The sequence below is a fragment of the Bos indicus genome, chromosome 24, assembly GCF_029378745.1.
Source record: "Bos indicus isolate NIAB-ARS_2022 breed Sahiwal x Tharparkar chromosome 24, NIAB-ARS_B.indTharparkar_mat_pri_1.0, whole genome shotgun sequence".
NCBI classification, from domain to species: Eukaryota; Metazoa; Chordata; class Mammalia; order Artiodactyla; family Bovidae; genus Bos; species Bos indicus.
In genome coordinates, this window is record NC_091783.1 from 26,092,093 (window position 1) to 26,107,223 (window position 15,131).

A 15,131-nucleotide genomic window follows, 5' to 3' on the forward strand; every position below is an offset into this window, starting at 1 on the left:
TGACCCATGGACTGTAGCCTGCCAGACTCCTTGGTCCATGGAATTCTCCAGGCAGGAATACTGAAGTGGGTTGCCATTTCCTTCTCCAGGGGCTCTTCCTGAGCCAGGTATTGAACCCAGGTCTTCTGCATTGCAGGCAGATTCTTAATTATCTGAGCCACTTTCTACAAAGTTAAATCCAAAACCCTAATGGGGTTCAAGATCCTCTGCCATCTGTCTCCCATATGTCCTTCTAGAATTAAGTTGGAAGAATTTGATGAGTAATAATAATAAAGTCTTTGAGGTTAGGCTGTTCTGCGGTTGAATTTTAACTCTGCTATTTACTTAAGCTCACATAACATGTACACCCGTGGCTGATTCATGTAAATGTATGGCAAAAACCACCACAATATTGTAAAGTAATTAGCCTCCAATTAAAATAAATTAATTAATTTAAAAAAAGAATTCAATAAAATATAATTTCAAGTAATTCATATGGCAAGCATTATATAAAATGGCTGACTATGTGATAATTCATATTTTGCTTCAGACATTTTAAATTATGTTTTACTGTTAGTGCTTTCTGAATATATCCTGTATTTCTGACGTTGGTACTTTCAGAACCACTGTCAGATAGAATTCTACTTGGCTTACCTCAGGTGTCACCATCTTCAAGGAGCCTTTAAAAAATAATTGAAATTAATTATCCTTTTCTTGTTTCAACAGAAATTGATACCTCTGGTACAGAAATAATACTAATAACTTTTAAAATGACTTTAGAGGTTGAATCTTTACTTATTTGTTCGTTGTGCTGAGTCTTTGTTGGCATGCACGGGCTTTCTCTAGTTGTGGCGAGCGGGGGTTCCTCCTTACGGCGGTGAGAGGGCTTCTCGTTGTGGTGGCTTTTCTTGTTGCAGAGCACACGCTCTAGGTGCAAGCTTCAGTAATTGCAGCACACAGGCTCTAGTTGTGGCCACGGGCTTTAGTTGCTCCACAGCTTGGGAATCTTCCCGAACCAGAGGTGGAACCCGTGTACCACCAGGGAAGCCAGCCCTATTTTGCTAAATTTAAATACAGTGGGAAGAGATGGTGTTTTATAATTTATACAATGTCTAGAACAATTCTGGAGCTTATTCAATTGATTTGTTAGTTTATAATGAGCCATTTACTCATAAAATAATGATGCTATTGAGAAATTCTACCACTGATAAATACATTATTCTGAATTTCGGTTTATAAGTGGATTCATGTTCCTGTATTGTGCACATAATGATAAAGATGATAATCACCTAGTAACAAAATGGGAAATAGTTTTCCAAATGTGTTTTTGTGTGTGCAATACTGCATGCACCAAAGAGAAAATAAAATATATATTTTCTTACCACATATTTTTTATTGAAGACATATATAAAACATTATTATATTCAGTAATATATTGCAATCAGAAGTATCTAATCCAAAAGAGGGACTATTTTAAAAGAATGCTTTTCTGACAGAAGTTTATAAATTCTGTCTTGTCAACATCTTTTCCCTTCACCTGATAAGACTTTTCTAAGAGAATCCATTTATTCACTCTATGGGGCAGGAGATAGAACTCTAACTACATTCTATTATATTTGTTTATTAAATCCCATTTCCTGGACTCCTGGGTTCATTTTCAAATGTTAACATAAATGTTACTTAATCTTTATCTCCTAGCTAAATCAGTACCCTCTTAAGCAGGAGAAATCTTGCTTTATGCCCTTTATTTTGTTTGAGATGATGTTTTTAACATATGCCAATTTCAGAGGCTTGAGTCACATATGATTGATACCTAGAATGATGGAGAATTTCCTCTCCACTGATAATGTTGAGAGAAAAAATGAAATGGTTCTGATCTCATTTCCATGGATAGTATGGAGGAATGCATCCACCAGAAATGGGGTTTCTCTTTTTGAAGCACCATTAAATCTTTGCATATTGATAGTGGGATAGATCACAGAAAATTTTTCTATAAAATGAAAGAACTGGACAAGAGATTGTGAGAGGCCCCAAATTCTTCAACACTTTTACTCATAAAAATATTAAGCAAGAAGCACTACAGTTATTTCCTTCCAGAAGAAAATAAGCCCTGAAAATAAATTTATTCCATTCATATTATCTTACTAGTCACATCATTATACTTACTACTATATAGTTTACATATTTTACAGAATTAAATAAAACTATCTTGCTAGAATTTTTTTTTCTCAGGATAGCTTGATGCCTACTAAGAATAAGCAATCTGTGCATGGGTTTCCATTTTATTTATTCAACATTACTAGTAGCATTAAAAAGAGAAACACAACTTGGTAATGGAATTAAATATTTTGTTAATTATTTTTGGTAGGAACTCAAAGCCATATCCCCAGAGTTTTAAGTCTAGAAATGAATTAGAAGCTTTTTGAAGACAGGAATCTTGCCAGTTGTATTCAACTAACATTCAGAGTCAAGACCAGCACTCAACACAGAGAAGCTTCCAAGTAAATGTTGTTGAATGTATGCATAACTACAGAGGTGCTTTTAGAGGTTATCTGGTTGCCAAAGGAATAGTCTATGACTCAGGTCAGTGAAAATGATTAAACCACATTTCATATGGTTTTCTGACATAATTAAAAAAAGCAGGGAAAAAAAATTCTCTAAGGAGTAAAATCTCCAGTACTTCTCCTGGAAACTGTTTCTGTTGTCATGTTGTCATAATTATATTTCTGCTAGTCTAAATTAATTTACAGTTAGATGATATAAATCAGTAAAGTGCAATAAGAATTCATCCATATTGATATGAATATATGCATATCTATATATGTATATAATTCCTTTTGATGGACCATTTTTAGTGACACATTCAGCTAAGAAGCTCTTTCCCTGTATTATATTAAGCATGCCCTAATCATTGCATATCTTGAGAAACCATTTGATGAGACAAGTGACTTTAGATCTCTATTAACAGATTCTCCATCTTCTTTTTCAATTTCACTTCAAAAGTGTACATTTAATTCATTTTTTCCACTTTAACATTTTAAATAGAAATATGTATTGGAAAGTTAACATGGCTATTGAATGCAGACAAGGCGTTTCTATGCAACCTTCAAGAACAAGAGCATCTTGGTTTATATGACCAGTTTTACAGGCCGAAGTCCTTAAGATTCACTGTATGAATTATGTGCTATTTATTAGACAGTATCAAAGAATGTAACACATTTTCTTTAAGTTTTTTTGGCACATAATTTAAAATCAGAAAAAAAAAATTCAAAGGCTTATCTAAAGTGCTTGCCATAGTTACCCCCCAAAAGATATAATCAAAGAATCTCACTGAATTTAGAATTTTTGAACATTTGTTGACTTAAAATGTTAAATGTGGTACACTGCGCATCTTTGATGGATATGTTGGTGGTTACAAGGTGCATGGTCTCCATAGAGAGTATTGACCATAAAACACTTACTGTTGGGAGTAATGTATGTTACTGTACCGTGTTACTCTGTGTCGAGATGTCACTGGGGATGTGGAACCAATAGTTTGGCTTATGCGAATGTCTGGACTCATCATTTGTGTCAGTTGAATTTCTGGTCCTACCAAAATACCACCACTCATGACAGGTCCCCTACAACCATCACTCATGCTACTACTGCTCACGTCAGGCCTACCAGGACTAGACACCACTCTCTCAGCATAGATTACATTGTGTGTGTTGGCTAACTCAGCAGGGACACAAATATTCCCTTGAACCTCGTAGACAGGTGCCATTACTGTTTCCGTTACTACAACATTGGGTGCAAGCTGAGGATCAAAGACAATCGTAGTGGGTTGCATGCATGGATCAGCAGTAGTGTAAGTCTCGGTCACTACAATATCCCCGTGCATCATGGGTTCAGGTATTGCCATTTCTTCTTTGAATTCAGCCTCTGAGAGAGTCATTCCTGAAGATTCATTAACAAAGTAGTTCGGTCCAAGTAAGGGGAGGTCAGTGCTGATGGGGATACAGGACTGCTGAGAAGGAAATGGGTCAATTTCCGTGTTTAAGCAGATTTCAGCAAGAGTCTTAAATTTTGGATCTAAAGTTTCCATGTGGCTTTCATCTAAATCATCCACAATCCAACTGCAACAACCAATGGAGCCCACAGGAGACCCTACTCCTTCGTGGTCATAAATGAGCAAACAATCGTTTGCAGGGCGGCCTTCATCTTCGCCTGCATAAGCATATGCTTTCTAAAATTGGAAGAAAAACAGACAATTAGACGTTTCTTTTCTCTATAAAATAATTAAAGAAGAGCAACAGCAATGCCTTAGAGACATCTGATTTAAGATGATTTAATGGAATGAACTGAGAGATACCCTGATTGATTGCCGTATTTCTAAATAATTGGAACTCTGAAAGGAGATCAGTGTGCATAGTCTTTTGTTTCTGAGGTGGTCTAAGATAATAACATTTAGTTATGTGCAAAACATTATTTATTTAAGGAGAGATATTTGATCAACTTGGAATAAAAACATCCATAGAGGTGTACATAGCTCTATGTTTCAGAGGCTTCTTTTATGTGGCCTAGGTGAAGACAGCTGGGGTGTTTTTGGAGTTACGTTATCAGGAGGGAGTTTATCTACTGTGATTTTTAATTTTTTTTTAAATGACAGACCCTTTAAATGAAATCCTAGGTGTGACCTCAACATGTAGAAGTGATGAAATGAGAACTTCTTTGTTTGAAGGTGTGGGGAGGGAGCACCTGGTGGTTCCCTTCCCTATTTGCCTCAACTGCTATAGCCCTTGGTGGTTTCCATGAAATCCCACAGGGCCTGCCCAACACCATCCAAAATCCCCTGATACAATCTGACCCTTTCTTTCTTTAATAAATAAGGTAACCACAGGTCCAGGGAAGGTTAATGTCAGGCCCAGGGAAGGTTAATGTCATGCCCAAGACTTAAATAGCTGTCCAACACAATGTCAAATCCACCTATCTTTTCTCCACTGCATCATGCTGCTTTCCCTATAGTCTGTACCAGAGTCTACATCCCTACTTTTTCTTAAAAAAAAAAAAAAACAAAAAACAAAAAACTCTATTTATTTATTTATTTGGCTGTGCCAGTTCTTAGTTGCAGCACACAGGATCTTTAGTTGTGGTATGGTGGATATAGTTCCCTGACCAGGGATCAAACCCAGGGCCTCCCACAGTGGGAGTGTGGAGTCTTAGCCATACTTAGTCTTGTGCCCATTTCCCAAATGTACTTGAGTGGTGTGGATGACTCATTTAAATACTGACACTATTCATGCCCTGTCTATAGTGGTGTTGGTAACCACCAATTTTAAGATACAACTTACAACATCTTTAGCATTTTTTGTTAAGAGCGGTGGTGAAACTCACGTGTTGCCACATAAGGAGTAAAATGGGCTAATTAGAATATGAGATAAAATGGACTGCTAAATAAGAGAAATAAAGGTACTAGATAGGAATTCAGAAGATGGTTTAGATAAATCCTCTGTTTATCCTTTGTGCTGCCCTGTTAGGCCATCCCAGGGCCTTGTGTCTTTCCTCCTGGCATGCTCATAGACCCATGATCCTCTCCCCTAGTGAGGGACACAGTGCCTGGGGCCCTGAGTAGAGATGAGAGACCCGGGTTCCAGGCCCTAATCTGTCATCAAATCTTGGTGATGCCCTATTCCTCAGTTTGTGCTCTCTTTCTTCCCTAATTTGGCTTTTGGTTTATTTTTTCTCCTTTCTGTTGGAGGTATCTGCAGGGCTGAAAGGCCACCGTGGAGAACAGACATGAACACACAGCTCTTCTTGATCGGGATTCTCTTTGCTCTTTGCTGTGGGAAACACTGGGAACACCAGAAAGAAACAGAATACAGGAAAATAGCAGAAGGGACATGGAATATGACGGGATACTAGCCTTTTTCACAGTTGTCAGAGGTATTATGCCTACTGGATATGACGTGTTTCAGTAAGTTGGCTTTTTGTATTTTAAGGAAAAGTGAAATATTTTTTATTCAAGATTGGGATAGAGTTAAAAGTAACTGAATATATCTCAGAAAAGAATCTACTGCCATTGTTATTATTTTGCAGTCTCAAGAGTGAATGATAATATTGTTGAACTGTGTGCAGGGGAATTACCTCAGAGAAATTTTTTATTCCGGATTGGGGTAGAGTTAAGAGTCCTCAAATATATTTTAGAAGACTCTACCACCATTGTTATTATTATTATTCAGTCCCAAGACTATTTTGTGGAGCTGTGTGCAGGGAAGTTACCTCAGAGAAATAGCTGTCCAGGAAAGCCAGGTTCAGGCTGGTGTCCCCATAGTCCCGCTGGATGCCCACCGCCGAGCTCCTCCTCCCCGCGGTGCCCGCTGCTCCTCCCGCTGCCAGGCCAGCGGCCGCCCCCAGACCGGTATTGAGTTCCACTCCCGAGACACCCCCTTCAACCGTTCCTCCGCCTGCGTAGGTGTTAGTGTAGATTTCTGAAAGGAGAAGGGGTTCAATGGTGCTGGAGTCGTCTGCATTGTTTAACCCCCGTAGACACTGTCAGCAACACCACCACCCCTTCCCCCCAGCAAAGGGAAGGCTCTGCAATGCTAGTATAGGAGCAATTCCAACTATATCTATTATCTTCAGGCTTGCTGATAAAAATAAAACTAAACAGTACAAAGGGAGCCAGGTATCAGGCGTGGCTTTGCCACCTTTCGGTTGACAGACTTGAAGGTGCAGAAGAGGCCAGAGGAGCAGGGCCTCCGTTTTGCCTGCACCAGTTCCTTCTCGGGCTGCCTCTGGCAAGCTCCCCAGGCCTGGCTGAGAAGACTTGCACTCACTCATGAGCCCTCCAGAGCAAGGCCAGCCACGCGTTTGCAGAAACGGAAGCTCACAGTCCTCATTCACCCTGGTGCTGGATGGGGAATGGGCTTCCATAGGAGTGTTCAGTCACCTTAGACTCTTTGCAGTCAGAGTCTGGCTTGGGACACTCAGAAATCATCACTGAGAAATCACAAGCCCGCTCTAGAACTGGGCAGCCTCTCTACTTTGTTCAGTTATTGCCCAATGCTGGGTATTTTCCCAGTATTTTAGGGTATTTCTGGGACTTGGTAAATTAGGAGAGGGTAAGAGTGGTGAGGCGAATGCATGTATGAATTTAAGAAAAGTTCCTCATTTCAGCTCAGTCGCTCAGTCGTGTCCAACTCTTTATGACCCCATGGACTGCAGCATGCCAGGCTTCCCTGTCCATTACCAACTCCCAGAGCTTGCGCAAACTCAAGTCCATCGAGTCCATGATGCCATCCAACCTCTCATCCTCTGTCATCGCCTTCAGTGTATTCTTAGGAGAACATATTTGCTGCTTCGTTTTTTTCTTTCTTTCTTTTTTTAAAACTGCTTGTTTTACAAATAATGGTAGCACTTACTGTGCAAGGCACTATTCTAATGTATATTTTGTGATATACATATATACATACAGCACATATACACACATTTGTATATGATATATGTAACATATATGATCCATATTATATACCACACATACATATATAATGTACATACTATACATATAATATATAATATGTATAATATACCTATAATATATAGTATGTATACTATATATATAATATATAATATGTATATATACATATATATGATCATTTACTCCTTATAGGAACACTTTGAAGTAGGTACTATCATAAATTCAGTTTCAAAGAAGGAAATTGAGGCCCAGAGAGGTGAAGTGTCTTACTCAAGGACTTAATTACTAGTAAGTGGCAGAGCTGGGAATCAAACTTGAGCATTCTGGTTCCAGACTTTGCCCTTTGAATTGCTACATCATTCTTCACTGCCAGTAGTTTAAGACAGAAAAATAAAGTCACCACTTCAAATATGTAACTTTCTCTCCACTTACACTGTCCTCCAAGGAAAATGACAGATATGCTGATTTTTGGTAAGGTACTTATACATGAGATTTGTCTGGCTGAACAATTTGCAAATTTTAAAAAGGAAAACAGATTTTGACATCCACTGACCAGAGGAATCCATACGGTCCTGGGTATTAGAGGCTGTCATTGGTACACATATGTTGGACACATCCTGAAAAGAAAAAAAAGATTTTAAAGAAATGTTTTATGTTAAACATTTTGAAATACATATTTAATTACTTATTTTGGCTGCACTGGTCTTAGCTGTAGCACGTGAGACCTTTAGTTGTGTCATGTGGGATCTAGACCCCTGACCAGGGATCGAACCTGGGCCCCCTGCATTGGGAGCACAGGGTTTAAGCCACTGAACCAGGGAAGTGCTTATGTTAAACATTTCAAAAGTGATGTATTTTCAACTTTGTGCAGTGTATAATTATCAGGACATGTTGAATCCCTCTGAAACACTGAGCTTCTGTGGAACCTGACGAATCCACTCACCCTGTCCTCGGGATGGGCCCCTTCTATTCTCCAGGATTGCACCACTCCTTCTCCCCCCTCAGGCACAGGAGCAAAACTCGTCCCCAGCCCTTCTGGCTGTTTTCGTTTGCAGCAGCAGCACAAGAGCAGCAAGAGCGGTGCCACTGCCCAGGAAAGTGGAAAGGAAGAGTTAACACATATTGCTCAATTTAGGAAGTCATCAAATGCATCACTTTTGGGAAAATGTGGCATGATATTCAGAACTAGAGGGAAAAATACAAATGTAATGCATTAATTTCCCCTGAAGTATTGAGTGGGGCTTCCCTGGTGGCTCAGATGGTAAAGAATATCCCTGCAGCATGGGAGACCCAAGTTCCATTCCTGGGTGGGGAAGATCCCCGGGAGAAGGAAATAGCAACTCACTCCAGTATTCTTGCCTGGGAAATCCCATTGACAGAGGAGCCTCGTAGGCTGCAGTCCATGGGGTTGCAAAGAGTCGGACATGACTGATCGAGTAACATTAAGGATTGAGGATATGTATCCGTGTTTATAAATACAAATCCACTAGTCACTTAAGATCAGGTAAACTTTAATGACAGATTAGGCAAATAAGGTTCTTTCTTCCTGCTAATCTAAGACTCCAAACTGGTTGTTGGCAGATCCAGGATTCAAATCCAGTTTTATGTTTCCTAGTTCCCTGTGTACATGTGTGCACATTTTACATGTGTGTTTATGTCTGTGCTTTTCCTCTGTCCTAGACTGCTTTTCTGGATTTCCCCACACACCATGCTCCTTCTAAGAAGATCTTCAGCTCAAAGTCACTTTCTCCATCAGGACTTCCCCAACTTTCCTATTTAGACTTAATTACTTCTGCTTTTCTGCTCTTAAAGGACTCTGCTGAAATTGTCATGATGGGATTACTTTAGCTCTGCTATAAAGCAGACACGACTGAGCGACTGAACAACAGCAAAAATACTGTACTTAGGGACTTGCATATTTCCCATCTTTTTGACCCTCACTAACCCTGGACTTTTTTTGTTGTTGTTGTTGTTGTTCAGTCACTCAGTCATGTCCAACTCTTTGGGACCCCATGGACTGCAGCACATGAGGCTTCCCTGTCCTTCACTATATCCCAGAGTTTGCTCAAACTCATGTCCACTGAGTTGGTGATGCCATCCAACCATCTCATTCTCTGTCGTCCCCTTCTCCTTCTACCCTCAGTCTTTCCCAGTATCAGGGTCTTTTCCAATGAGTTGGCTCTTCACGTCAGGTGGCCAGAGTATTGGAGTTTCAGCTTCAGCATTTGTCCTTCCAGTGAATATTCTTACTTACCGTTATTGAACAAGTAACATGCCCATATCAATCCCATTGCTTATTTCCAGATTTCCACAAACATTGCCATAGGTACCAAAAAGAAATGGCCATTCCAGTGAACCTGATTACATTCTTATTTTGAAGAACTGCTGAAAAGAGGGATTTAATCCAGTACTTACGAAGCAGCAGTAAGACGCCCATCGTGATCATGCCAATCCCTGTTGATCCCATACCAACATTTGAAGCCTCAGTTTGGTCGTCAGTGACAGACACACTGGTGACAGAGCTCCCATCCCCGGTGCTGACGTCTGTGATACCCGAGTACAAGCACACGTGGTTGATGTCACAGTCACAGGCCCTTAACTCTATGATCTGCGGCAATTCGCATGCTCTGTTAAAACTGTCCTTTACTAGGATCGGGATTTCGTAGTATGCGGAATATAAAGTCTGCTCAGCTTTCAGGATTGCAGAGGTAGCTAAAAGGCAAGAGAGAAAATAAATTAAAGATGGGGTACATATATACAATGGAATATTACACAGTCATAGAAAAGAATGAAGTCATATTGCAGCAACATGAACAGACCTAGAGATTATAATACTAAGTGAAGTCAGAGAAAGAAGAGTATCATATGATATAGCTTATATGTGAAATATAAAAAGATGATACAGATGAATTTATTCACAAAACAGAAATAGCACAAACATAGAAAACAAGCTTTTGATTACCAAAGGGGAAATGGGGGAGGGATAAATTAGGAATTGGGGATTAACAGATAGATACCACAATATATAAAATAGATAAAAAATAAGGTTCTACTATATAGTAGAGGGAACTTTACTCAATACTCTGTAAAAATCCATATGGAAAAAGAATTTGGAAAAGAATGGTTATATTTGTATGTGTAACTGAATCACTTTGTTGTATACCTGAAAGTAACACAGAAATTGTCAAGTGACTGTACTTGAATATACAGGAAAAATTTTAAAAATGTTTTGGTGAGTAACTCTTTCTAATACCCATGATAAACTTAGGATCTGACTTTTTTTCATGCTCCTTTAGTCATAGAATACATTGTCAGTTTTTAAAAATTAACACTTATGATGCTTATTTCCAGAGCAACAATACTTGGCATATAGTATGCACTCAGTGGATATTTGTCTAATGAATGAAGAATATTGAGCTGAAAGGAAATAATTAGAAGTTTTCTATTTGGGATGACAGCTTCCAAATACCCTCATGAAGACTGTTGTTCATCTCTTATTCAAAATCACTGTCTTAACATTTAAAATTATTCCAAAAACTATTATTTTACTAATTCTTTGTGCTGTGATTATCTATTGATTTTTATAGAAACCATTGCTTAACACATAGGTTGAAATTTATCAACCTGAGGAGGCCTTAGAAATGATTTACTCCTAAATCATGAATAGTAATTGATGAATCCTTAACACTCAATTATTATTATTGTTAATTATTATTATTATGGGTTATTGCTTTCAATTAGCTATGTAATAACCTGGCTATGTCTACCAAAATGTAACCTGAGCTCAAAGTAAGAGTCAAATAAGGCATGGCCCCAGCCTGTTGTTAAGTGGGATTTTTTCTTTTCTTCAAGACCAGCATGTAAATAGGACCCTAAGAATATTTTTTCCAATAAGACTGTATTTTTTACTGGTAAATCTGTGATAGAAATATCTCATGCTGAATATTTTTTCTTGTTTTTCCTCATAAAATCTAGGATATGAATGAGGAAAAAGTAGTTAGCAATTATTTAAGAATAACATATTGAGTTTTGTAGTGAACAATGAATTCAGAGTTATATTGATTTTAATGCAATTGCTTAGCTTTTAAAAATATTAAGGTGGTTTTGTGTGAAAGGGCTAAAAGGTTTTATGGTGAAAACAGGTTACCCGATTTCCTCCAAGTCAATGGTGGCATTTTTTTTTTTTTCTGGCATCATTTTAGGATGAATGGAAAAGCTTGGTGGCTTCAGAAAGGTGGATTTTTCCTCTTACCTTGAACTCTGACCACCATCTTACCACCCTACCTACAACGTCTCTCCTGTTTCTCCAAATGAATGTCTGACGAGGGAGCTATTGTGGCCAGAATGGGGGCTTCCCAAGTGGCACTTTACCAGGTGGTAAAGAACCCGCTGGCTAATGCAGGAGATGTAAGAGACTTGGGTTTGATCCCTGGGTTGGGAAGAACCCCTGGAGGAGGAAATGGCAACCCTCTCCAGTATTCTTGCCGGAGAATCCCATGGAAAGGGGAGCCTGGCGGGCTACAGTCTCTACAGTCCATAGGGTCGCAAAGAGCTGGACAGGACTGAAGTGACTTAGTAGGCACATGTCCAGAATGAAATTCTCTCAAAACATTTCGTTTTCTATTATACATCTAACATCTCAGGAAAAAGAACCCAAGGTATGTAAATTGTTAAGATGCCTGAAATTATATCTCAATTTTTATCAACGTGAGGCCTTTATTTTAAAGTAGCAACAGTTACCATAAACACGCATGCTACTATGGACTCTTTACACTTTTGGTGGACATAGAGTTGGAAAGTATTATTATGTGACTTGACTAATTATTTGGTAATTGTTTTTGCTTTTGGCCTTAGAGTATAAGCAAATTTGCATCCTACTTACCATTTACTGATGTGATATCCCAAATGTCCGCTGTCCCTGGGGGTTCATTAACAACACAGAAGGTGAAGGGAGACCCATAAGGGTGACTGTTAACGCCTGCAGCAGAGATAAGGATGGAGGGAGAGGCAATGCAGATGGTTTCTCTCTCAGCAACAATGACTGGGCAGTAATCGTTGACATCAGGAACTTCAATACATATGGTTCCCGTGGCCGTTTTTAGAGAGCCATCTGAAACAGCAAGACATATAGGGTGTTGGGGTAAATGGTGTTGGGGAGAAAATTCTTTCTCGTATCCCATGATGACGCCACAGCATAGAGGAACAGCGTGACCTGACTCCTGAGCTGGTGCGTGATAGGATCCTGCCTGCTTAAATCTCCTGAAGCTGCTCTTGCTTTTGCTCAGCACCTTCCGGACCCAGTGGCTTCTTTTTAGTTCTTGGAACTTGTTCTTTCCTAAACCAAACACTTGTGCCTTCTAGTCACTCTTCCTAAAATGTTTTTTCATTCCTGTTTCATTCAGCTACATATCTCAGAATGCAAAATTCAGCATCCTTTCTCAGAGAAGGCTTACTGCTTTCTAGTCCACCGTATCTCCCCAAATGAGACCCCTGTAGTCCAGTTTAGAGCCTTTCATTCTGGGTACTTATTGAGTCCGGTGTTTGTGGAAATAACTGCAATTGAAGTTAAATAATTGTTTTGAGTATTTTTTTTTTTTTTCTGTTTCACTGTTTAAATCCATCCATTAAATAGACACTGTTTCTCTCTGAAACGGTACTTTTGAAAACAAATATAAATATATTTGCTTTCTTCCTAACCCATTTGAAACAAATTTTGGGTTAGTATATTATTAGAAGGAGCAGAGGACAAAGAAATAGGAGTCTGGGCTTTTAGTCCACTTTTATACTTTATGTTGAATAAAGAATTGTTTTGTTTTTTACTTGCAGAGAGTCTTAGTATTTTCATTTGTAAGTCAGAACACTATCATCTCTAGGTATTTTGCTAGGTCACTCTTTGTGAAGTTAATAAATGTCTTTTAAAGATGTCTTTTGTATGCCTAAATGGAAGAGTCATTTAGTTACTCAAATGATAACAAACCAGGAGCCTATTCATACTGTATATGGTTTTGTACAGTGTGTTCTTATACCTGATTTGGGAGTTGACTTTCTATTCCAGACTTAGGTTCATTAGAGAGATACTAGATTATCCCGTAGATTAGATTATGTGCTGTGTTGTTCTCTCATCCTCTGGAACTTTCTTATGGCCTTGGGCTGTGGGCTTCCCTGGTGGCTCAGCTGGTAAAGACTCCGCCTGCAATGCGGGGTATCTGGGTTCGATCCCTGGGTTAGGAAGATCCCCTGGAGAAGGGAAAGGCTACCCACTCCAGTATTCTGACCAGAAGAATTCCATGGACTGTATAGTCCATGGGGTCGTAAAGAGTCAGACGCGGCTGAGCGACTTTCACTTTCTGTGGCAAACCACAGCTAAAGCCACTGTCGACAGCATCTGCTCCTTGTCGTGTCTGCTCTAGGCAGAGCTCTGCTTCTTTACCTAGTGGCCGAGCATCCTTGAGCAAACGTATTCCAGCTCTCTGGAAGGCTTGTGCTGAATATTTTTATTTTTTTATTTTTATTTTTTCTAATTTTATTTTATTTTTAAACTTTACATAATTGTATTAGTTTTGCCAAATATCAAAATGAATCCGCCACAGGTATACATGTGTTCCCCATCCTGAACCCTCCTCCCTCCTCCCTCCCCATACCATCCCTCTGGGTCGTCCCAGTGCACTAGCCCCAAGCATCCAGTATCCTGCATTGAACCTGGAATATTTTTAAGCAGATTTTTAAGGAGATACTCGGCTTAGGGGAATAAACAATGGCCCTCGTTTTTAGGTTTCTGTGGGTACATTTTCATGTAGTTTTGTTTTTATTTACTTGACTAATGTTTTATTCTAGTTTTTGAACTAGAATTGGATTTTCTCATATGACCCATTGGCTGTGATCAACCTGGCTAGAATTCATTTTCAGAATACTGATAATAAATATTTACATAACTCACGCAGATGCTGAAAGTGACACTCATGGGATGAAGACTAGAATGTATGTAATTGTTTGGGTATTGCCATGGTTTCTCTTTCAATCCTATACTGACTGTTTATCTTTCTCTTTGTTTGGCTACTGTAAATCTCGGGTATAAACTTAATGCAATCCTCCAATATCTATCTTCTATTAGGTATGTACTTGAGACATCTATCTTCTCCCTTCTTTCCTGGTTACTGAGCTTTTTCTGCTGTTTTGTTTCATAGTGGCTGGTTTCCTAGCTACTGCTAGGAAATAGCAGTAGTAGCCTTTGCTCTGGAGAATCATTAACTGTTGCTAAACAAATTCCTGTTGCTGCTCACCAAGAGGAATGCTTAATAGATTTTCCCACGTGAGGAACTGCTCAATTACAAGTTACTTCAGTGCATCTGCACTTACAAATGTAATTTGAATCTTATATTTGGAATAACCTTGTGCTTTCTTGGTCTTCAGCATTTTTCTTTGGACAACAGTACTCACACAGGCCTCTTATTGTAGCTCAGTTTTAGTGGTTCTGAAATAACTATATACTTCGGGATGCTGCCTTACCTGCAGGTGAATTTTGAGCACACTTTGTAGCACTTACTTAAGTAAACATTTCTAACATCCTCTACAAGCTGATCAATTCTCTCAAGAGATGAAGTCAAAAGCAGAAACTGAATTTTATTTACATATTTTAACTTTTATGCTTCACACTGTAAATCACATACAATTCTTTTTTGTAAATAGGTGAAATAAA

The 15,131-nt window shown here is 38.9% G+C and overlaps 1 protein-coding gene across 1 annotated transcript in view; it reads right to left on the reverse strand.

Annotated features, from left to right (window-relative positions):
* Positions 1 to 3,275: 3,275 nt before the first annotated feature.
* Positions 3,276 to 15,131, reverse strand: part of DSG4 (desmoglein 4) — a 30,400-nt gene continuing 18,544 nt past the window's right edge. The window contains exons 11-16 of the mRNA XM_070778596.1: positions 12,318 to 12,545; positions 9,851 to 10,147; positions 8,379 to 8,521; positions 7,989 to 8,052; positions 6,238 to 6,446; positions 3,276 to 4,204 (exon numbers count right to left, since the gene is read on the reverse strand). Coding sequence (XP_070634697.1) covers positions 3,437 to 4,204; positions 6,238 to 6,446; positions 7,989 to 8,052; positions 8,379 to 8,521; positions 9,851 to 10,147; positions 12,318 to 12,545 — 1,709 coding nt within the window. The 3' untranslated portion in view covers positions 3,276 to 3,436. The remainder of the gene's footprint in view (positions 4,205 to 6,237; positions 6,447 to 7,988; positions 8,053 to 8,378; positions 8,522 to 9,850; positions 10,148 to 12,317; positions 12,546 to 15,131) is intronic.